This window comes from Rhinolophus sinicus, chromosome 2 (genome assembly GCF_057876585.1).
Source record: "Rhinolophus sinicus isolate RSI-liver-muscle chromosome 2, RSI-T2T, whole genome shotgun sequence".
Taxonomy (NCBI): domain Eukaryota; kingdom Metazoa; phylum Chordata; class Mammalia; order Chiroptera; family Rhinolophidae; genus Rhinolophus; species Rhinolophus sinicus.
In genome coordinates this window covers 190,372,336-190,395,650 of record NC_142502.1, presented here as the reverse complement: position 1 = coordinate 190,395,650, position 23,315 = coordinate 190,372,336, and the positions used below count along the sequence as shown (strand labels likewise).

The window sequence follows — 23,315 nt, the reverse complement described above, 5'->3', positions numbered from 1 at the left end:
GACATAGCAGTAAAGTAAGACCAGTAAATCTCCCAGGATGTGAAGTAGAAGAAGATATGAAAGAAGCAATATTGGATCCAACTAACAAGACTTCCAGAAGAAAACATAAATACAACATGCGCAAAGGGAGAGAAAGGAAAATAAACCCAAACTGTTCCTAGCAGTGGAGAACTCGGGTCTCCAAACAGAGACAGGTTGTATGCCTGGCACAAGCCATCCAGGAAACTCAGAACCAGCAGGAGACAGAGGCCAAACAAATGTCCTACAGGCTTCCAGGGAGCGGGGAAGGCCCTCTGAAGGAGCAAGGAAAATACTGGGCACAGGTTTTCCACAGAGTGTCAGGAACTTAGGGACAACCTTGCGGTACGTTTAAACTTTTGAGGGAAAATGATTTTCAACTGAGATTTCCATAACCATTAAAACTACCAATTAAGAATAAGGACAGAATAAAGAAACATTCAAATATTTTAGACTCAAAGTGCGAGAGGAAGAGGGCTCCGTGTGGAGCATGAGAAATGCTGAAGAGGCTGACAGGAGGGGTACTTGCAGGATAGTAATCAGAGAGCAGCAGGGTCCCTCCAGGGCAAGGGAGGAGAGAGCTTCTGGAGGGAGGCAGGAGAGTGGGAGACTTGATTGTAGGGTGATGGACAAATGAGACCCTTTCTCTCTGTCTTTTCTAGTTTCTCTTTGAATTAGAGAGCAAGACCTGCAGCAGAGTGAATGGGAGGAGGTGAGGATGGGGGTGCAGAGAGAGGGAGGGGATGGGATGCAGAGAGAGGCAGGGGAGGAGGGAGGGGAGAGGGAGAGAGAGGCTAGGATGGAGGGAGAGAGGGAGAGAGGAGGAGGGGGAGGGGGAGGGAGGGTGGAAGGATGGGATGAGGAGGGACTGAGGAAGGAGGGAGGCTGTTTAGAGGCTGGGAAATCAGACACAGGAGGAAGGGTGGTGACCCCCAGGACTGCTGAGTGCCTGCTTGGATGTATTGTGAATGGAAACAGACCAGTCGCACAGCTTTGTGTGGTTTCGTACAGGGCTCAGGTGTTTGGGTCTAGATATGGAACAGGTGAGTAGTTGGGCTTAACCAGGGTTGTGGTTTTACTACTAGGCAGGAATGACCTGGGGTGGGGGAAACTGGGAGGAAGTTAGAAATGTTTGTAAGGGACGGATTGCAGTGGTGGACTTTACAATTTAAGCAGAATAAGAAACTGAAGGATTTTTTGAGGAAGGGGACAGTGTTTGGAAGTGGAGGGCAAGATACACAGGACCACACAGAGTAAAAGAGCCGGGGTGAGGATGGGGTGGGGCGAGGAGGGCCCCTGAAGGGAAGGCGTGTGTGGGTGATGCAGTGACGTGCTCAGGTGGTTGGTAGGGCAGATGCCAGGTAGGACCATGGCCGAAATCCACACAGTCCCGGAGCCAGGGAGCTGAGGGCACATGGAGGCATCGAATGCAATCGCTAAGCAATGCCCATGCCTAGACTCCCCCATTTCTGCTTATGCTACATGTGACTGAAGAACAGCTGTGTCTCACCGGCGTCTCTCCCACGTAGCACAGTGCCTGATACACAGTTCTGGTGCATGTTTTTAAATAAGTAATGAACAAATGAGATCAGTGGACGATCACCTTATTATATTATGAAGCAAAGGAACCCCATATGTCTTGGTTGTAGCTGGGTGTTTTATGAAAACATTTTCTTATAAGTAATACTAGTTGGATTGCAAGTAATTTCCCATAAGAAAAAGTAAATAAATCAGAAATTCAGACTTCTCAAAATTCATATATGTTATACATTTCTAATGTACAACATTAAGAAAAGGAAAAGTATTAAATGAGAGGATAGCCTTATAATTAGTTTTATCACAGCAAAAGTTGAAGAGAATCACGGAACATCGCTCAAATATTTCTATCCGTCTCACTTAAGCCTATGAAAACCTAAGTATATTTGTGTTCAGAGACTAATTCTGTCCTCGGAGGCTCTGTACACTTACATAACTGAAAATATGGCCTGAGGATGCGGTTACGAGTCGAGCCCGAGTGTATTCATGGCTTCTTTCTATTTGAAGACCATCCTAAAAGCTCAGGTGCGTGTTTGATGACTCCAGTGCCAGGAAGGTATTTTTAGTATCTTCTCCCAATACTCTCATTCAGGTAAGGATGGAGTGACAGTCCTTTATGAGTCCACTTATTTACTCAGGAACTTACGCAGCACATGCATGGAAAGCTTCTCATTTGTGAAGGACATTTTTGCTGACAAAGTGTCTGCAGCTGTCCCCTAAGGTGGGATTTCATGTGGCTGGTCCCCTGGACTCTGCACTCTGTGAGGACCTGGCAGCCCTCAGTTACCACATCCAGTACCTACTGAAGCAGGTGGACACTGGTCAGCAACCGACCAATAGTTGTTGAATGTGTGAAAACGCTGGAAATCAGAAGTGGTAAAAGATGCAAATATCACATACGGTTTCCGGCATTCACTGACAGCCGCCCGAGCCCACCTACGGTCCGTGACGTGGAGCCCCTTGCACTTGCCAAGGTGGCCCAGGCCCACGGTCAGATGCTGAGTCCTCTGGGCTACCTACCAATCCCCAAACGTCCCCAACTGCCACTGCTGCTCTGGGAGGGACGTTCTGACATCCAGACACTAATTTCCCCACTGCTGTGGAACTGTTCATGTCCTCTTCGTTTTCCTGTCTGTGAGTGACATGTTAGCTGTGTTGTAGCACTCCGTTCTTTACAGGCGACAATGTCATGTTTCCAAAAAAAAATCTCAAAAAGAGTATTCACTCAAATTCCTTAGCACGCAAATATCCATAGATTTCCAAAACAATATTAAGTTAGCAGTGTTTGGAATAATTCAAATTCACTATCTGAAGAACGGGAAAAAGTGATACCTGCCCTGTAATGTAGTTCTTATGAGTTACAGATATGACTCATAATAAGATCAGTTTAAAAAACTAGGAATACGGTATATGATCATAAATGACATTCTTTTTCTTAAATAATTAATAGCTTTTTTCCTTTTTAGTGAATTTCCACAGTTTAGAGAACACTAAGAAATTATGTCAGATACAAACATACTCCTTTTGTAGCAAATATCACTTAGAAACACATCTGAGTCTTCTCCTTGTAGGTGTGATGGAAAGACCTTTTTTCGGCCATCCATCTGACCACAAGCAAACGGAAAACCTGCATGTAACACACGGGCACTTGGAGCGTGTGCGAGAGGGACCAAGACTTGTGGAAAACTCTGGAGAGAAGGGACAGTTCTGAGGTGGGCCTCCCTTCGCCTCGGTTCTGACTGAGGAATCCGCCCTTTTACAGACAGTGCAGTCGGTGCCGTTGCAGTCCAATAGATCTGGGGAAATAAAATTGGAGTTCCCAGCTGCCGAAGCATCCAGGACTCCAGGGATTGAGGCCACGGAGAAATTACACCACAGCAGAAGTGTGGGTGCAAGCAACCTGGCGGGGCTATGCTCGTCCTCGAAGCCCCCGGTCGGCTGGTGGTGCCAGGGTGACTGGGCTGGCACAGAGCGGGGAATGAGCAGACCTGGCTGGTGCAGCCTGTGTGTGGGGTGAGGCGGGCTGACAGCAGCCTGTGTGTGGGGCCAGCTGAGCCAGTGCCAGCCGGAGGGCCACGCTCTGAGAGCTGACTAGACTCAGAGAGGCTGAGTAAAAATGTGGGTGGAATTGAGAATAATGGAGATACTGGCAGAGAAGGGAGATAGGACTGCGGAGGAGCCGCAGCCGGGACCCGATTTGCAGTGTTGCCCTGGCAATGAATTTGCAAAAAACAGACAGTTAAGCATAGACGTGCAAGTGTATGTATAGTTTGAAGAGCTTTGTCTGCTAGGAGGAGCTGGGAGACCTGTGTCCCAGTAGCAATGCGCCCACTGAGCATTTAGATTCCAGTTTCTAAATATTCACCACTAAAAAGAATGAGGGCTCCTGAGAGCAGGCTGATTCTGAGAACGGGGTAGAAAAAACAAAATGAGCCAGGAATAGAAAGTGGAAGTCCTCAGAGAATAAGGGGGATGTGGAAAGGACACAGGAGTCAGCTCGAGGGGACCTAACTGGTCAAAGGTGGAACAATCGGAGCATCTAAATGGTCACGAGTGAAATGCAGACCCACGTGTTCATGCTGGTATAAATACATGAACAAACAAATAAACACTTCAGTACCGGATGCCAAGTAATAGATGGAGAAAGGTGAAATTATAAAGTCATCCTTTGGCAACCATCATAGCAATAACTGATTCACGCAAGAGTCATCAGTGGATTATTTAAACATGCCATTTATTCCTTATTACAGCAGCCAGCCTTCGCTCTGACCTCCAGAGGTCTGGAGACGCCTGCTGGCATTTGTGCCCTTGTCCCTCCCACATTGACTCAGGGTGGCCCTGTGTGACCCATCGTATTCACTCAGTGGAAGCAATGGCCGTGCCTTCTGAGGCCAGGCTGAACGGGACATGGAGCTTGATGACTTACTGCTCTGGGGAGCCTGGCACCCATGCCATGAAGCCGCGCGCACGGCCCTGCCGAGAGGACCAGGTGAAGAAGGAGTGAGGCCTCAGGACCTCCTCTCTGGCCAGGTGGATTAGCCACCTTGGAAAGGGGCCTGGAGGCAGTCCAACCTCTTAGGATGGCAGTCCTGGGGGATGGCCCCGGCACCTCCTGAGACACTCTGAGTGGAACCCTGTAGGTTGGCTAGTCCTGAGTGTCTGATCCCCAGAAACGGAGACAATAAATCATTAGTGTTATTTTAAGCCAGTGCATTTTAGGATAATTTGTCATGTAGAATTAGATAATTGTCATGCAGGGCGTCAGGCGGGGTCTCTAGTCCCCCTCCCCACATAAGAATGCAGGATATGGTGAGGCCAAAAAGGAACACCCACGGAGCCATAGACAGGGGAGTCATACCACTATATTCTCGCTGGTGGCTGGGTTGGAGACACAGGAGGCGGAAGCCACACGATCCGCAACCTGCCGTCCACTTTTCTGCCAACCAACAAACCCCACTTGCTAGCTGCAATCCACCATGCTAACCGCAATCTGCTCTTGCTAGCTCAACCACCATCTCCTTGCTAGCCCCCATTTGCTGCTAGCGTAGCCACAGCAGTTATATTAGTGGCCAATGGCTCACTGGTTACAGCTGACAGCCAACTAGCCACAGCTGATGGCCATCCAATCACAGTTGATGGTCATTTACTACCTGAGCCAGCACCTTTCCACGTGAGGGCGAGAGCCTGGAAACTGCACCCCTGGCTCTGTCCCCACAATAATTCAAGCACACATTTATATTAATCACTTAATAATACATTCATTAATCAGTTGTTTACTGAGTAAGTTCCCACATTTATTCATTAATGTTACAATGGCTAAACCTGGCAGACTCTTTTAACCAAGTAATAAAGTTAATGCCCCAGCACTGGGGCACACTGACACCATGTGTCTTCTGATAATGTGCACGTGAATAACACAATGTCACTTCTGTGATATTCCTGCCAAAATGGTAGAAATGAGCCCAGTGATGAGGACGCTTTGGACAATCCCAAACGGAGGGGTTTCCTGCCCTCTTCAGCAAGGTCACAGTTGGGATTGGAGGGGATCAGAAGGTCACGCAACTGAAGGCAGACATGACCTGAATTGGATCTTGAAGCAGGAAAAGAAGCTAATTGTGTGTGTATTATTGCTATGAAAGGGTATTATTAGGGAAATTAATGTGACTTGCAATTCTTAAGTGTTACTGAGAATTTTCTGCTTCTGATGTGCCTGCCCTACATGTGAAGGGCAGTGTCTCCTGTGCAGGAAGTACCAGCTAAGGGCTCAGAGGTGAGGGCACATCGTGTCTGCAAATTCCTCTCCACACACTTCCAGAAAGTGATGTGTGTATAAATAGAAACACATCCTGTGGCAAATGCGGTCAGCTGTGGACAGTGTGGAGCTCTGCAGGAAGGATAAATGGAGTTTGCTACTAATTTGCAACTTTTATGTAAATTTGGAATTACTTCAAAATGAAAAGTTAATAAATTAAGAGAGTACTCTGTATTCATCATGAAAATGTTTGAGTTGGGTTTCACATAGGAAATTCATACCAGCTCATTCCCTCTCAGGAGGATATTCAGTGTTTCACAATCTATCATCATCATTGTTGTTGTGGTAGAGTCCCATTACTTAACAACAAGCAAACAAACAACCCGTATGTGCAATCCTAACACAAAATGTGTAAAAACAGAGATGCTATGGTGAAAAAGTTAACACCTGAATCGCTTAGCTTTTCAAAGGCCGCCCCAGAACACCCGAGAGCCTGGATCCGGAATCACAACATTTTAGTGCAGAAAGGATTGCAGATATCACAGGTAAAACCATATAGTTTATAAATGAGCTAACTTAGGCTTGAAAAAAATACGCCCATAGTCTTTCAATAATTTAATGTTAAAATTGAACAAAAACTCAAGTCTCCTGAATTTGACCTTTATGCCTTTTTTTGGTCCCTGGATAGATCCTCCCTCCGGAAGTTACTGAGACAGTATGTTTGTGGATCTTGCAGATCTTTAATTTCTCAGAAATTAGACCCATGCACTCTTACACTTTTTTTAATGCAGCTAAAAAAAGATCTCTTATACTTTCTTATTCTAGGTTTTGCCATAAATAAAAAAAAAACAGTACAGTATTTCTTACCAGTTCATCCAAGAAACTTGTTTGGGGCATCACGCCAAGGATAAAAAGATTTAACGTTTGTGCTTCAAGAGCTTATGCTCAAGTAAACCAACGAGTGTTAGGGTCCAATAGATTTCTGTGCAGAAATGGGGAGAGATGGGGCGCAAAGCAGAGACAAATCTGGAAAGCCTGATTCTCCTTGCGCATCTGGGTGAGAAGCCCAGTCCTGCTCAGCAGTCCAGACAGGTCGCAAATTGGTGCAGCTGCTATGGAAAACGGTATGGAGGGTCCTCAAAAAATTAAAATAGAATTACCACATGATCCAGCAATCCCTCTCCTGGGTATATGATCAAAGGAAATGAAAACAGAATTTCAAAGAGATACTTGCGCTCCCAAACTTATCGCAGCATTATGCACAGTAGCTAAGATATGGAAACAACTGAAGTGTCTGGCAATGGACGAAAGGATAAAGAATATACATACATGTGGAACATTATTCAGCCACGAGAAAGAGGGAAATCCTGCCGTTTGTGGATGAACTTTGAGGGCATTATGCTAAAATAAGTCAGACAGAGAAAGACAAATATTGTTTGATCTCATATATGGAAAATTTAAAAAATCCAAACTCAGAGATAGCAGAGTGGCAGTTACCAGGGGTTGGGGTACAGGAAATAAATGGGAAGATGTTGGTCAGAGGGTAAAAATTTTCAGTTATAAGATGAATAAGTTCTGGGGATCGTGTGTGCAGCAAGGTGGCTGTAGATATCGATACTATGTTACATACGTGAAAGTTGTTAAGAGAGTGAATCTTAAGTGTTCTCACCAATGAAAAGAGATGGTTATTATGTGACTTGATGGAAGTGCTACTAGCCCTCGGGTGGCAATAATGTTGCAGGATAAACGTGAATCAGATCAACACTTTGTATACCTTAAACTGACACAATGTTACATGTCAATTATATCTTAAAGGTGGAAAATAAACAAAAGCAGGTAGGGGTCAGAAAAAGCAGTGTCTTTATATGTTCAATACATGTATGTGTAATGTGTCAGGTATTCTACTCTAGAGCTGGTTCACGTCCCAGCTGGGGCTTGTCCTGGCCTCGGAGGGTAAGGACACCGGCTTGCTGAGCTGGAATCCTGTACAGGTGCGTGCCTGCGGGGCGCGGGGCGGGGCGCACAGGAAAATATGTGCTTGCTTCTTTTTTGTGTTTACTTTCCGAGATTTATCCAAAACTAACTCCCGCTTAATTTAAATGAAGATGATTTGCGTCTATACAGCCCTGTCCTGCGAGGCCTATGGGCTCAAACCTGAACCAAGAAAGGGAACCAGCCCATCAGCTGACTCTGCCCGGAGGAAGGGTGTGGGGGCTGCCGAGGCAGGGCCCGCATCGCGACCCCCGAGGCGCCCCGCCCCCTCTCGCGGCGGGTACCTGTAGGTTGGGGCTGAATCTGGACCGACGCGGGGAGGGGTGGGCGGGAAAGAGTTGAATTTTCTGCTTTCCTTTGCCGGAAAGTCCCCGGGATCCCGCGTCAGCTCTGGTGTGACAGGGAGACCCGTGTGTATGGGGGGCGGGGGGGGGGCGGGTTCCCGGGGACCCGAGAAGCGGCCGGGCTGGGACTATCCGAGGTCGGGGAGGGCCGAGGAGCGCCCGGCTGTGGACCGAGGGGAGGTGGGGGCACCCAATCCAATTAACCCGGGAGAGGGGTGGGAAGGGGACACCAAGCGGGGGCAGCCACAGCCGCCCCCACCCCTGCCTCGAAGCGCGCCCCCTGATCACTGTGCGCTCGCCCGGGCCTGGCGTGAGCTCGCCCCCCTCTGGCCGGTTCTGCGCGCTGGTCCGCACCGGGTGGAAGCGCGCGCCCCTCTTCTCGGGGGCGGGCCCGCGTGGGCGGCGATCGTGGGCGGTGGGCGGAGCTCGCGGCCGGCGCTCCTCCTGCGGCTGCCAGCAGAGCCCGAGCCCGAAAGGGGCGGCGACGCGGCGCCCGCGGGGCTGTTGGAGGCTCGCGCGCGGCCCTGGCATTGAGCTCTCCCGGCCCCGAGAGCGGCCCCGCTGCGTGGGCGGCAATGAGCGCCGAGGGACCCCCGCCCCCGGCCGGTCCCCGCAGGCTCCCTGGCCGCCTACTGGTGTCGGTGCGGGTGAGTGAAGCCTCCGCGCCCCCGCCCGCTCCTCCTCCTTACCCGGAGTCCCCTCTTCACCCGCGTCCTCTCCTCACCTGGGACCCCTTGTCACCTGCGCTACCTTTTCTCCCGGGACCCCTCCTCGCGCGCACTCCCTCCTCACGCACACCCCCTTCCCCACCTCCCGGAGCGGCTCGTGCAGACGGGTGGACGCAGGGACCCTGGGCACAGTGGGCAGCCACCCCGGTGACCCTATTGGAAACGTGGGGGGTTTGCTCTTTCATGTCTTGAAGGACTGCGTGTTGAAGGCAGGGGCTTTAGAGGCCGAAGGAACTAGGACTTTCCAGAATTGGGTATTTGGGGTTCGCCCCGCCTGCCTTCGTGTGAGCGGTTCCTGGGGCCCCAGCAGGTGCGGGTCGGGGTGTGGGAGGCGCCCGCCCGCCTGCAGGTCTCGGCGGCGCGGACCTGGGGGCCTCTGCGGGCTGGGGGCTCCAGCCAGCGCCCAGGAACTTGGGGGAAGTCATAATACTATTTTCTGAGGTCTATTCTGGTCCCTACCCCAATACAGCCCCCCTCCCCCCTTTATTTTTAAATAACTGAACTGCTGATTGACGGAAGGCGGAAACGTTGGCTCAAACCTGCACGAAAAGTTCTAACTGCCTCCCACAGCAGAGGCGAGGGTTCTGGAAGCGGTTTCAGGAAGAACTGACTTTCTTTCCGCCTAGTAGACTGACATGGCGTTTCCTGCGAAGGCAGTTAGGCCCCCCTGTGCGTATGCTGTACCCGCAGACCCTCAGTCCCGAGAATGACAGTGCGGACCGGACCGGCAGTGCGTTTAGCAGCCTTTCTTAGGGGAACTGAGCAACCTTGAGGCGTCACGCGGTGGCAGGCTTCTGTAAATCGCGTTGCTCATAATGTTTCTAAACCAGGGTAGTAGCAGCAACCACGGCTTTGTTTTCTTTCTTTCTTGTTTTTAAATCTGCATAGAGTTAGGTGCCTCTTCCATCAAGTTTTACCACTCTGGGATATTACCAGAAAACCTTAAAATTAAAGTTTGTGTCAAGTTCGTGGTTATTTCTGCGGTACTTTGTAGCGCGTCCAGCTGTGGCAGGTGGCCGCGGCACCTGGGCGGTATCTGGCCAGCTGACGCTCATGAGTGCTTGAGGAAGCAGGGAGCCCCAGTGACATGCCTTCTTACTGTGTGTGGCTTTGAAACGACGCCCTCCCGTGGGTGGGAACTGTGTCCCAGCTCAAGGTGCTCTGGCAACAAGTTCTGTGACTGTAGCGCAAGAATTGAAGTGGATTTGTCATCCTGCATAACTGACCCAGCTGACGAGTTATCGGCAGTAACTTGGGTTTTTAATGCAACATAGCAATGGCGATGCCTGGGGTCAGCCTCCCTGTGTGGCAAGTGCTGACACTTTTAGGTACCGACTCAGGCCCTCAGCCCAGGTGGCTCTAGTCACCAGTTTGCTGCAAGATGTAATTAGTGCTTCTTCATAATAAGCGCTGGGATTATATGATACAACCTGTGAATTGTACTTGCAAGGAAGTTTTGAAGCCCTGGAGGCCGAATATTAGAATAACAAAGCGTGCTAAGCTCAGAAATATGTGTGGTTTCCTAAATGATAAGGTGTGTTCTGTGGGCCTCTGAACTCCACTGGGTGGGAGGTTCAGATTCTTACTGAAAATGGATGTGTTTAAGTACCCTGCCCACACATCCGTCCTTAAAGCCGAGGACATTCGCAGCACACAGTGAACTTGAATATCTGATGGGTAAGGTCTCTGCATGTTGCTGCATTATGAACTCTCCTGGCCACTCATTTTTACTGGAATGATGGGTCTAGGCAACCATGCGGAATTACTGATTTTCTTATTAGTAAGTATCCATAACCTCACTGAATTTGCAGTCATTTAGTCATTTCAGCTGAGAAAGAGAACTTTGTGATTCTAATTAGAAAAACAATGGCAAAAAGTTGTTTTAAGCCCATCATATTTCTAGTCACAATTTTTTTTTCCTGTAGTCAAAAATACAACACATTCTTTATGACTGCTTGTTTGAACCATGGGAATTTGGCCAAATCTGAACGTGTCTTGTTCGGTATTGGAGCTTCTTTCTTCTCTCTCCTTGTGGGGAGTTGTCGCCTATCGTATACTTTTCCTGAGTCGAGCCAGTTCTTACGCCTGTTTCCATAACTGTGTCTGTGTCCTGCGGGAAACCCTGGAAGGAGCCGTCAGCGTGGTGTGACAGAGGGTGCAGCTTTCACAGTCCAAACTGCTGTCGGCTTGCACAGGGAGCGTGGTGTCTATGTACCAGTAGTGCCTCAGTGTTGGGCTGGAGCATGGAGGCAGCCATGTCTGTGTCATGTGACGAGCTGCCGACTGGACGGCGAGAGTGTGTTGTGTATTAGTGATGCAGCCACTTAATGGCCCACTAGAGATGTGAGTGGCTGCATTAGAGAATTAAAGCGTGGAACGTCCCAGGAAGGTTCTGCATTAGTGTTACTCTCTGTCACACGGTTCTCATCCTTGCTGACTCATCTTTGGTTTCCGTTGTGCAATTTCCGGTGACGTCTATGACATCATAAGCTAGATTCACTTATTTTTTCATGGGGAATGATCTGATTTGATCAGGAGGTATGTTTGCTAGTGAACATTTTACCAAGGTCCAAGTTAGAAAAGTATGCTGAGGCATTGAAAATTCCAGGTGTTCAAATTGTCTTATTTCCCAAGCCATAGGTGAGCAACAACAACCTTTTCCATCTCCGTGTCTGTGTACGTGCATAAATACAGAGGCAGCCTTTTCAATTTCAACTCGAGTTTAGTTCTACTTCCCAGGATGTTCCATGAGACACACTTTGAGAGAGGCTGACTTGAGGCCTCCTTGAAGTCTAGTCCATCAAGGTAACGAGTTACAAATTCAGACACTGGGCTGCTTTCTAACAGGGATGCAGGGAGGAGATCCTGTGGGGATGAGGACACATCAGTTTACTCCTTTACCTGTTAAATGGGTGTATTGGCTGCAGAATTATTAGAGCAGTTTGGTGTTTGGCTTGCCTGTCACCACAGGTAGCATATGGTCGCATCAGGCACAGGAAGTGAGTTCTGGAAGCTTCTCCAGGGCTCCTGTCTGCATCCCAGCCTTACGCCCAGCACCCTGCAGACTTGCTCCAAGTCGTGTGGAGATGGGATGTGGCTGGCAGGATGCCATCCAGGAGAACCTGGACCCCTCAGGTAGACCGGGGAGCTCAGCGTTCCCAGCCTTCTTTGTCACTGGAAGAATGTGCTGAGCGTGTGCTGAAGGTTGCTTTGAATCTTTGATCCCAAAACCCTGAATTACTCACTATTTAATTATATTCTACAGGTTTTTTTCCTTTGAAATAGGAAAGTTTAAAAATTACCAGTGGAGGGAAAAATACATGAGGATTTCATGGCAAAATATATATGCATTTTAAACTGGGTGTGCTTTTCATTATGACCCAACTGGTTACTGCATATTGTCATTCAGACCCTAGTTTTGGACAGAAGATTTGGGGTTATTGTCAGTGAACACTAGGTGTCGCCTTTCCCCGGTCCATGCTAATGTTCCTGAAAGGCGCAGGAAGCCTTACCCCTTCGGTGTCTGGCTAGATGCTAAGCCCCACCCGCTCTGTGACCTGGGCCCTCTCCAGGCCTGACCTGCCACCCCTGAAGCCACCCCCAGGACCGAAGCCACCTCGTCACCTGTCAGCCCTAACCTTCGCTTTTTCTCTCACACATCCTCTTCAGTGCTGTTGAAAAGTGCTGGGGATATGATGTGAGTTTTCAATTAAAATTATTGCATAATATAGTTTGCTTTCTAAGGAGTCTAGAGTTTTAGATCCTGTAAATATTATTAATAATTAGCTATGGTTCAATTAAGCAAAGATTAGGATTTTAAAAGAGAATATTCTTCTTAACCTAAGTTTTCATCATTTACTGAGAAATACAAGCTTAGTTCTCACACCTTAAACTGGGGACACTCAAAAGCAGGGGCTTAGGCACGACCCTTTTGGGACGCCTGCCAGCGTTGACGAGTGAGCACAGGTTCGTGTTGTCTTGATAAAAGAAACCCGTCTGGTTTTAGTGCACTTGTCGTGGTTCTTGGAACAAGGGAGAGAAGACCAGCTCTGCCTTCGTGTACTAGGGATGTAGAGATGTTGCTGCCTCGGGGACCTGGCGGAGGGAATGGCGGGGACACCCACGCGGTTTTCTCAGCCTTGAGGTTGACCCTGGAGAGTGGGGGCTGTGATGGTGCAATATGGCTTCACCTGGAAAAGTGCTTTGTACATATAAATGTGCATGCGCGCGCGCGCACACACACACACACACACACACACCTACACCTTACACGGCAGCGTTGGAGCACCTGCCAGGTGCCATGCCCTGTGCTGGGAACTAGAGGTGAGACAGACAGCAGGTGGCGCCCAGAAGTCCCGTCCTGGAAAAACAGGTGCGAAGCAGCGACAGCGGCAGTCACTCCTGTGGCCACCATGGAATTACTGCTCGGCGTCATGGGGACACCAGGTGGATGTGGCCACAGACCCTTAGGCGAGGTCACAGTTTGCAAAGAGTAACACGTGAAACAGTTGTGTGTTTTTATGGTGTGAGGGAAAGAGAAGGGTGCTGTGTGGAGAAGGACGTGTTAACCGGGTCACTGTCATCCATACCTACAGGGAGCCTCAGACATGGGCACCTGTGTGCATGGCCCCGGAGGAGCCTCCTGAGTCAGTGACGCTGAGAACTGATGGGCACATAGGCAGAGCAGCGCTGAGTGTCCACGGGTTGGGGCTGGCGCAGAGTCACTCCCGTGGGGCTGCTGGTGGGAGCGGGGGCGTGCATAGAGCGTGCAAACACACCAGCACACAGCCAGTGTGCACAGACATACTATGTGCACATACACACACATACCCTGTCACACACACCTGCACACACACTGCTTGCACACATACCACACACACATGCACATTTATCGCACGCACACACACACACCAGGCTCAGGGCGCTGAGAGCTGACGTTCTGTTTTACTTGTACAGCCAGGACGCAGGGGAAGGGAGACCCAGGCCCAGCGCTGTGACCTGCTCCTACTCAGGAGCGGCCGCAACTTGGTGAGCAATGGGTCTGACGAGCCCAGTTCACCTTCAGACAGAGCAGGTTCTCTTTCCAGGGCCAGTGTGTTTATGGGTGAAATGAGCCACGTCTCACAGGTGGGTGTGGAATGTTGGGGATCATGCAGGAGCCCTGACTCGACCTTCAGGGAAAGGGAAGGGCCCGGTGAGGCCCGGTGGACATCCTGCAAGCTTCGCGTTTCTTGCTAGTGAATGTAAGAAGTGATAAAACCTACCTGGTTTCAGATTTAAACAACTGGAAACATCATCCTCACTGCCTGTGGGGCTGTGATCAGCAGCTTGGAACCCCCACCCACCCCCAGCTGCATTTGCGTCAGCACAGCCCTGTGGCCAGAACCCTAGCGATGCCATGCAGCTTCCTTCTGGGATGCCAGGACCTGCAGCTCCCTGTCACCTCAGCGGTCTGGCCAAGGTTACTTCAATTTGCTGACTTCTCTTTCTATCCTTCTCGGGCGCTGCGCCCATATGTGCTCTGGGTAGCTGTGTTTGTGGCCAGCGTGGCACAGGGATCCTGGATGCTGGTGTGTGAGTCCTGGTGACAGGACAGGTGAACGTGCCCCTGTGGCTCCCGTGTGGGGGGAGAATTGGAGAGCCTGCACTGTGGGGTCTAGTGATGGCCGGATGCAGAAATGGCTGTTCATGAGAGTATTTCCATTGCCGCCATTAAACACTTCAAAGGGGGGCATTATCATCATGGTACCCTCTGCAGAGCGATTCCTAAGTTCCCAGGGAGAACAACCCCGACAGCTCAGGTCCCAGAATTTGATCTTGGGCAGTTTGATGGGTTTTATGTTAATGGAACCATTTCAATATGGGATGCATTGTGACATGGGGAGGTCTGTGACATCAGTCACCTTAACAGCATGGCACATATTTCTTTATTAGCTAGAAAAGAACAGTCCATGTGACTCTATACAATACACATAAGTCACTGATTCTGCTGGAGTCTTGCCCCAGGATTTAGCGGTGTTGTGACTAATTGCAGTGGGTTTTCTCACTAGGAGATTTTCTCTAGGAAGGTACTCACCATAGTTAGGGAGGGTTTTGCCCATCATCTTCCATTGTCAGATGTCTTCTGTAGTCAGTGGAATGGTGGTCCCCACGAAGCTATGCCCACATCCTAATAACCCCTGGAAATGTGTACGGTAAAGAGATGAATTCAGCTCAGGGTTGTGACAGGAGTCTCTCCAGAGTGTCTGAGTGACCTGTGAACACAGCATTCTCATGAGACGGAGCAGAGGGGGCCTGCACACACACAAGAGAAGAGGGCGTCACCAGGACGCAGAGGCTGGAGTGACACGGCCACACTCCAGGGGATGCCTGCACCAGCAGCAGCTGCAGGGACCCTCCCGAGAGCCTCTGGAAAGATTTGTCCTTGGGCTTCTGGCCCCCAGAACTGGGAGAGAACAAATGTCTGCTGTCAGGAGGCACCAAGTTCATACATATGTGGTTACTCTGCCCTGGGAAGCCACTGCATCTTCTCAGGTGGAGAAAACAGTTTTCGCAGGAGTGCGTCCCTCGGAATCAGGGGTATTGAGCACAGACCCCAGTTAGAAATGTTTGCACAATCGCTAACCTTTACTGTGTGCTGTGAGCTCTGACCTCTCCCAACAGCTTCACTCTCCTAATAGTCAGGCGTGGATTCTGTTCACACCTGCTGGCAGTGAGGCAGGCGGAGCCGAGGGCGGCTGTGCCCTACCCATGTGGGCCCAAGGTCTGATGTGCACCCCACACCTCTGTGCCCATGGCACCATCTCCCATCCTACAGACACCAGGGAGAATGCAAATAACAGAAGAAAAGGCAGCGTGGATAATGACACTCACCACACATGAACTGCCCCTTCTCTGTATACAAAATGCATTTATTCTCGCTAACGACCAAATGGAGTAAAAAAAAAAGTGTGTAATATATAATGGGAAGTGCAATACTTAGATAAGATTTCATTATATTTTTAAAAATTAAATTCTAAATTGGATGATGCAGTTTAAATTTGATATGAAAATTTAAAACACGGTATATTAAACTAAGTAACAGCATACTTAATAGAATGAAGAGGAAAAGGCTGGTGGCTAAAAAAGGAAAGGAGGTGAAAGTGAGAAGCTTTCCTATCAGGGGAGGACTTGAAGCCCAGGACAGTGGTGGACTCCAGCTCAGGGGTGTGTGGGTCGCTGGGGGGCCAATGGGTCGCACCCAGGACCGCTCAGCTCATGCCAGTGAAGACCAGTGGGTCTGGGAAAGTCGGGGAGCTCTGGCTTTAAAGCGACAGCCTTCCTGTGCTCCATCAAATTACACTATGACCTGTGCCTTCCTTTTCTTTCTGTGAGGAAGGGATGAAAATGCATCCAGCGTGGAAGTTTCCATTTCCCGGGGGTGAGGGGGGGGGAAAGAGCAGAGTGACCCCCGTCTGAAACCTTCCAGAGGCCCGCGCTGTGCCTGCGCCCAGGTGGAGAAGACCTCCGAGCAGGCCAAGCGGCCCCTGCTCACACGGTTCCCTGTGGACTCATGGCCACGGCCTGACTGGCCTTGGGGTGAATGGGGGAGGGAGAGGAGTGAGGTGCGGGATGAGGCTGGCCCGAGGCGGGATCCCGCTCCTCTGTCACCTCCTGTGGTTGACGCACGTGTCCTCCCCTCATGCTCTGACAGCTGTGCGAACAGTAACTCAGCTCGCGTCTCAGGGTAAGAAGTATGGAGGACGTTGGACAGTGGCCTGTGTGGTGGCTCCTCCTCCGCGGTTCAGATGCTATGCATTTACACTCACTCCTTAGACACAATTTTATCCTGCTTTTCAGAATTTCTCATTATAACATGAAGAGTTTTATACTTTAAGATAGTCATCAATTACCGTCCAGTCCCTGCTTAGTATTCTCTTGTATCAAACGCGTCTGCACGGTTGTCCCCTCTGAATGGGTTTCCATTACACAACCGTCTGCTTTCAGTGTGGGGCCAGCACCAGTCCTCCCGGGCGCTTCCTCTCCCTCCCCCTGATGGGGTGTGACCCCGAGGCAGGAAACTCCGGTTCCCAAGTCCCCCCTCTGGTCACCCCGTTGCCAGGAGTGCTCAGTCGGTGGTTTCTCAGGTGGGTTCAGTGCGGCCGCGGCCGTCCCATGAGGTTTCTGCGGCAGCTTGCAGGGCTGGCGTCCACCCAGGCCCTCGCTGGGCACCCATGAGATGCGGTCCTCCCGTGAGTCTGTCTGGAATCTGTAGCATCTGTCACTCTTACTGACTCGAGGAGACTTGGTGTGACGCTGCCGCCAGCATGTCCCCGTGCCCCTGTACCCGGGAACAGCCAATGCAGCCAGCTCTGCGTTTCTCAAACTGGGGTGCAGAGGGAGTTATTCAAAGACAGAATGAATACAGCTAATTGTACTTGGAGATTAGATGGATAGAAGGGAAGTCATTTAGACATTTTATTATATCATAAATATAATATGCAAATATACTTACATATTTTAGAATATAATGGAAAACTCACCCTAACTTTAAAAATAAGTACACAAACCCGGGGAGTCTGAGTGAGTGTTCTGTGTCCAGCCTACCTGAGTCTTCACACACCCCAGCCCTTGGTGCTCACTGCCTGAGACGCAGCCTGTGAGGTACCCTTTGGGGAGGAAACACTGGGGCCCTAGAGGCCAGTGCAGCCCGTGTTGGACTCAGATTCAGAAGCAGGGGAAGTACTGCTCACTCTGCAATGGCCCTGGGGCATAGGAGGTGGGCAGGTGGAAGCTGGAGGCTGCATTTCCTGAAAGTGCCTTCAGGGTGGGTCATTGCACCCCAGGGCGGTTTCCGGTTCAACAGGGATCTCCCCTGTGGAGCGGATTGTGTTTGTGACTTTTTCTAAAATGTGGGCTCAGCGTTAATACCTCTGGTGAAAGGAGACACACTTCATATTCCCAGGAAATTCACTTCATTTTTTTTTTTTTTTAAGATTTTATTGGGGAAGGGGAACAGGACTTTATTGGGGAACAGTGTGTACTTCCAGGACTTTTTTCCAAGTCAAGTTGTTGTCCTTTCAATCTTGGTTGTGGAGGGTGCTGTTCAGCTTCAAGTTGTTGTCCTTTCAGTCTTAGTTGTGGAGGGCGCAGCTCAGCTCCAGGTCCAGTTGCCGTTGCTAGTTGCAGGGGGCACAGCCCACCATCCTTTGCCAGAGTCCAACCGGCAACCCTGTGGTTGAGAGGACGCACTCCAACCAACTGCGCCATCCGGGAGGCAGCTCAGCTCAAGGTGCCGTGTTCAATCTTAGTTGCAGGAGGCCAAGCGCACCATCCCTTGCGGGACTCGAGGAGTTGAACCAGCAACCGTGTGGTTGAGAGCCCACTGGCCCATGTGGGAATTGAACCGGCAGCCTTAGGAGTTAGGAGCATGGAGCTCTAACCGCCTGAGCCACTGGGCCGGCCCTCACTTCATTTTTATTTTCTCTATTATTTTCTTTTTATCATTTTTTCTTTTACATTATCTTTTATATTGTTATTTATTTTTCAGTTACATTGTTTTCTCTTGTGTTACTTCTTTCAGATTATCAGATTATGTTCTTCTGTATTATTAAAATATAGTTTCTTATAGTATAAAATACGTTTTCTTGCTTGGTCTTTGTTGTGATGTCATGAGCCATGTGGTATAGGAGTCTCCTTTGAAATGGGTAATTTTCTAAATGTCTTACCTTTAAGTGTATCATCATTCATTTTGTTATATCATTTCATCTATTTACATACATTTTGATTAAAATCTCAGTCTGCACGACAAAAACCTGAGTTTTATTCCTGTTGAAGGCAGTTTCTAGGATCACATGGCAGAGAAGTAGAATTTCACAGGATGGTAGGATCAGCCTGTGGAATTCTGAATTGTCGGGTTTCCAGCATTATCTTCTGAAATAGCATTTCCCTCTTTTCCTCAACATTTAGGCTTATATCGCACTCGCTTTGTTTCCTGAGCACTGTCGTGTTTTTCGGGATTCGGTTTCAACCACAATTCTGAAGTATGTGTACACTGCTGTGCCTGGTCCACGACGATGACGGCAGCATGTGTCTCAGGGCTGACCCCACGGCCTGCTGCTCACAACAGAGAAAGGAGGTGACTGTGAACAAATGTTCCATTAGAAAGGCGAGCCTGTACCTGCCTTCAGTGACTCCTCAGTGAAATATGGGGGGCTAGTAACAAGGATGTTTTACCGCTAAATGAAGATACGGGTTTTGGGGTAAAGGCCTTGCGTCCCTGTCTGCCCTGGGCACTTGGTTAAAGTGCTTATCACCTGTTGTTTCCTCCCATCACCTGTTGTTTCCTCCCATCACCTGTTGTTTCCTCATCTGTAAAAAGGCTCCGGTGACTGAATTACTAGGAACCACCTCAGCCTCTGCTCACAGCAGCTCACAGTCTGGCAGGAGAGATGGAAATGTAATACAAATACTGCCGTGCACTCTGGGTGGATGGGTCCCCTGGCTCCCTGGGGCGGGTGGAGGGAGGGAGATAAGCCTGGTTCCAGCACGAGCTGCTGCCTGTGGTATAAATGCCCCAACAGGACAGATGTCAGGTCCCAGTGGTTTCACTACCAGTTGGCAACGTCTGGGATGGGTAATGGTCTGCTGTCCTCTGCTGGTGAGGGACCAGCTCTGTGAGATGAGCCATTGAAGGAGACGGCTGGCAGCCCCCGTGCAGAGGCTGTGACAGCTCTCAGGGCAGGGGGCTGAAGGGCGCAGAGAGGGGCTCCCCTGTCCTGTGCCACTGACCACCCGAGTCCACTGGCCGCTTTGGGACCATTCTGTCTTTGTGATTGTGTATTAAATGTCACGTCACGTCTGGCATCTGTCAGGTTGCTTTTGGGGAAGCTGGAAGGTGTCTGTGGTTTTGTTGCTAAGAGATATTGTCTTCAAAAATCGTTTTAGGAAAACCACCCCATAGTCTGTGGTCTTTTTCTGTTCTCCTTTTTAGAGTCATTTCCCTTTCTCAAAACTGCAAGAATAGGAACAAATCAATCCCACTTGTTATGCAAATGTGTGGGTTTCTTTCAAACAGCTGCTAGAGTGGTTTTCCAGTTAAAGATCTTTTAACTCTTAATGTCATATTTGCACGTAAACCATTGAATGCCCAGAGAATGCTGCCACCTTTTAACAGTTGTTGCTGAAATTTACAGAGGTAATAATCTGATTTAAATTAAATAACTTTATGATAAAGTACTGTGCCACTTTTTTTGTTAAGAACTTTGTAGATTTATCATTATTCAAAATTTCTATTGGAAGGACTTCTTTAGCATTAGATCATTTTATAATCATTCACTCCTTTGGAGCATCTGTGACTTGCATGGGACTTGTATTAAAACTGAAGAGTCAGGTCAGCCTTGTTTTTATTTCGTTACTTCTTGATCATGCCCCCAGTCTAACCAGTGTTACTGTGTCAAGTATTGTTGACAAAAAAGCATCCAGCCTAAGAGGAAGCTTATAAGAGTTTATTTGAGCCACACTGACGACAATTGTTGGGAAGCAAAGTCTCAACAGATTGAGAAAATGCTCCGGAAAAGGGCCGTTTTGCAACTTATTTTATACATTAGCATCTGAGGAGGAGGTGACATGAAACCCACTGGCTGTAGATGAAGAGGGCGGGAGAAAGCACAGCGGGGACGTCTCTGGGACGGACAGAAGTACATTGGGGACCGGCGCCTGTTTCACCTCGGGGGGTGCAGGACAGTCGACAGCATTTTACAGCAGGTGGAGCGGGCGTTTGGGGAACAAGAGCACAGCGAGCGATTCTGCAGTTTCCTGCTCTGGTGGGCGGTGCCCGGGGGTCCGGAAGGGGACCCTGACCTTGCAGGGGTGACTCACCTTAGACGCAGAAAGACCGAGACGGGCCCACTCACGTGAAGCCTGACTGTGTCGAGGAGCCGCAGGCCGAGGACGTGACTTCCGGCCGAGGACGTGACTTCCGGCCGAGGGCGTGACTTCCCGCCGCGGCCGCCTGGTGAGGGGTTTTTATGTTCGCGCCACCCGGTGCGGTTACTGTCCGTCCCCTGAGCTCGTCAGCTTTGACCTGTGGCGCCTTTTCCGTCCACAGTGTTGGAAGGAGTTTTCAGTTACTACTCAGTCTGAAGACTCTTCTTCACAGGTGAGCAGAGGAGATTATTTTCGTAGTAATGCCGTCTGCTGAAATAAGTCTCCAGATAATCCCTACAAAGAAAACACAGTTAAGAGAAGGCGCCGTGCGTGCACACGCGGAGGGCAGCCCTGCGCCCGGGACCGGAACGGCCAAGCCCAGCCTGGCGCCTCCCACACTGACCGCCCCTCCCGCGCCCCCACCCGGAAGTTACCATAGAGTTCAACCGGAAGTCACGACTAGAGAGTCAGCAAGGGGCCCAGCTCCACCTCAGTCCTCCCATCTCCATGGTTAAGCATCCTAAGGTGTCAGTTTACTTTCAGCAGTAAACACCGACAAGAAGAAAAAGCCTCCTTGAGTAAACTAAAAAACATCTGATGATGAATAATTCATGGCAAATGTCCTGCCTACATATCCTTGTGAAAGGTACGATCGTAAGGAAATTAGTGTTTCTGAGTCATCCGGATGCTGCCAACAAGAGAGAAAACACTTTGGGATAAAACCCACGTGTGTTTCATAATCAAATTGAAGAGAAAAAGAAGTTTTGGGTTATCACCTATTTTACCGAGAAGAGAACGGTTTCTGAAAGCTCATTTTCTCTACCAGAGGTGTGTCTGGAAGGCTGGCTCCATCCAAGGGGGTCGTAGTGAAGCCTTGTTGTAAGAGCCAACATCCAAAGAGAAAACACTTGGTTTTCCTCGAAGGGCATTAACCGTGAGAAGCTGCAGGACAGCGCATCACTGGCCAGACCGTCCTGCTGACCACAATTGCGCCACGGACCTCATAACCGTTAACACTTCAGTCACCGTGGCCACCCTGCCAGGACCACCGTTTGCTTCTTATTTTCCATGGGACTTGCCCAAGGTCAGAGCTGGTGGCTTTCAGGGCTGAGCTTTGCGTCTTGGTGGCTTCCTTCCGAGCCTGAGATTCTAAGCTGCTCCTGAGACGGGAGGTTACGCCGTCCGGTCTGCATGTCCCTCCTGCAGCTCAGCTTTTCACGACCAGAAAGTTGCCACGACCAGTGACCCAGGAGATGTGACCCAGACAGGCACACCGACAGCTAGGTGAACCACGGAGCTGTGTTCTCCACAAGGACACGTCAGCATCGTCCCCTAAGTGGCGAGGCACAGGCATTTGTCACAGCAGGGAGTACATCCCACTGGCGGTGTCCCTTCCTCTGTGTCAGTGTCTCTTCTCCACTCACCGCCTTTTTCTCCCCACCAGGGCCACACATACACTTGTGAACGTACAAGCACATGCATGAACACTCACTTTGCACACACATGTGCACACACGGCACTTGCACACACACATCCCCTGACTGGTCCTGGGCTCCTTACCCCCCCCATGGAACGGCCACCTCTGAGCCTGAATTCCAGTCCCCCGTGAGGGTAGCAGGGTCGCTTGCCTGGCTTGGCAGAGCCCCAATTAGAACCCGTGTCCTCATTTCCTTGAGTTTTATTTTTAAAGGTCACACACAGGTTACAGTCTACTTCATAATATGGGAGAGGTTTTAATATGAAATAAGGTCCAGACTTACTTACCTGTCAAAGGAATTGGCCTGCCCCACGGTGAGAACAACTGATGTTTCGAACGTGTGTCCACTGACCCGCATGTTTCATTACCACCTGGGTACGGAGATGACAGAGACTGACCTCTGCTCATCCAGCCACGCTGTGCACATCCGTCACACAAAGGACATGCCTGTGGACCTACTGTCTGCTTTTCTAGGTTGTCCGTGGCCGCTGTGGATTAAGGTCAGGAGGTAGTAGTGCCCTAACGTAAAATCTGAGCCGCACTCCGGGCAACATTTAAAAAGCGCGACGCTTATCCCCTAAACAGAATTTATGTGAAGCCAACAGTTCATGCGGTTGTTTTAGTCACACCTCCCAGGTCAGCACAGGAGAGCCGCTTCCTCCATGTAGGCCCCCCGAGTGCTCTGACCACTGTGCCTGGCCGTCTGGCTGGGCCGTAGCTCAGTAAGTGTGGCCTCGGTCACACAGTCCCGGCTCCTGCCTGGAGTGTGGGTGGCGGCCGTCGTCCCAGAGCCTGGTGCCCACGCATCACTAATCTGCTCCTCAGAGTGACTGAGGGCACGAGGGCACAGAGGCCAGGGGAGCGAATGTCTTGGGGTCCAGGATCCTGCTGGGTGCATGCAGGCAGCACTGGGAAGCAGCCGGGGTCACGGGCGAGCTGGAGGCTGTGGTGCTGCACCCACCAGTGGGCAAAGGAGCCAGAGTGGAGAACTCTGCCCCCCGCAGGGGCCTCTGTGAGCACAATGGCCAAGGAGCGGAGGCTCCAGGAGGAGGAGCCATCAT

The 23,315-nt window shown here is 50.1% G+C and overlaps 1 protein-coding gene across 2 annotated transcripts in view; it reads left to right on the top strand.

The window, feature by feature from the left end:
* Window positions 1–8,543: 8,543 nt before the first annotated feature.
* SNTG2 (syntrophin gamma 2) overlaps window positions 8,544–23,315 on the top strand; it is a 154,786-nt gene continuing 140,014 nt past the window's right edge. Inside the window, exon 1 of one of the 2 annotated variants that reach the window (XM_074331613.2) lies at window positions 8,544–8,789. In XM_074331613.2, the coding sequence (XP_074187714.2) occupies window positions 8,718–8,789 (72 nt within the window). In that variant the 5' untranslated portion in view covers window positions 8,544–8,717. The remainder of the gene's footprint in view (window positions 8,790–23,315) is intronic. The other variant, XM_074331614.2, reaches the window with a different exon arrangement.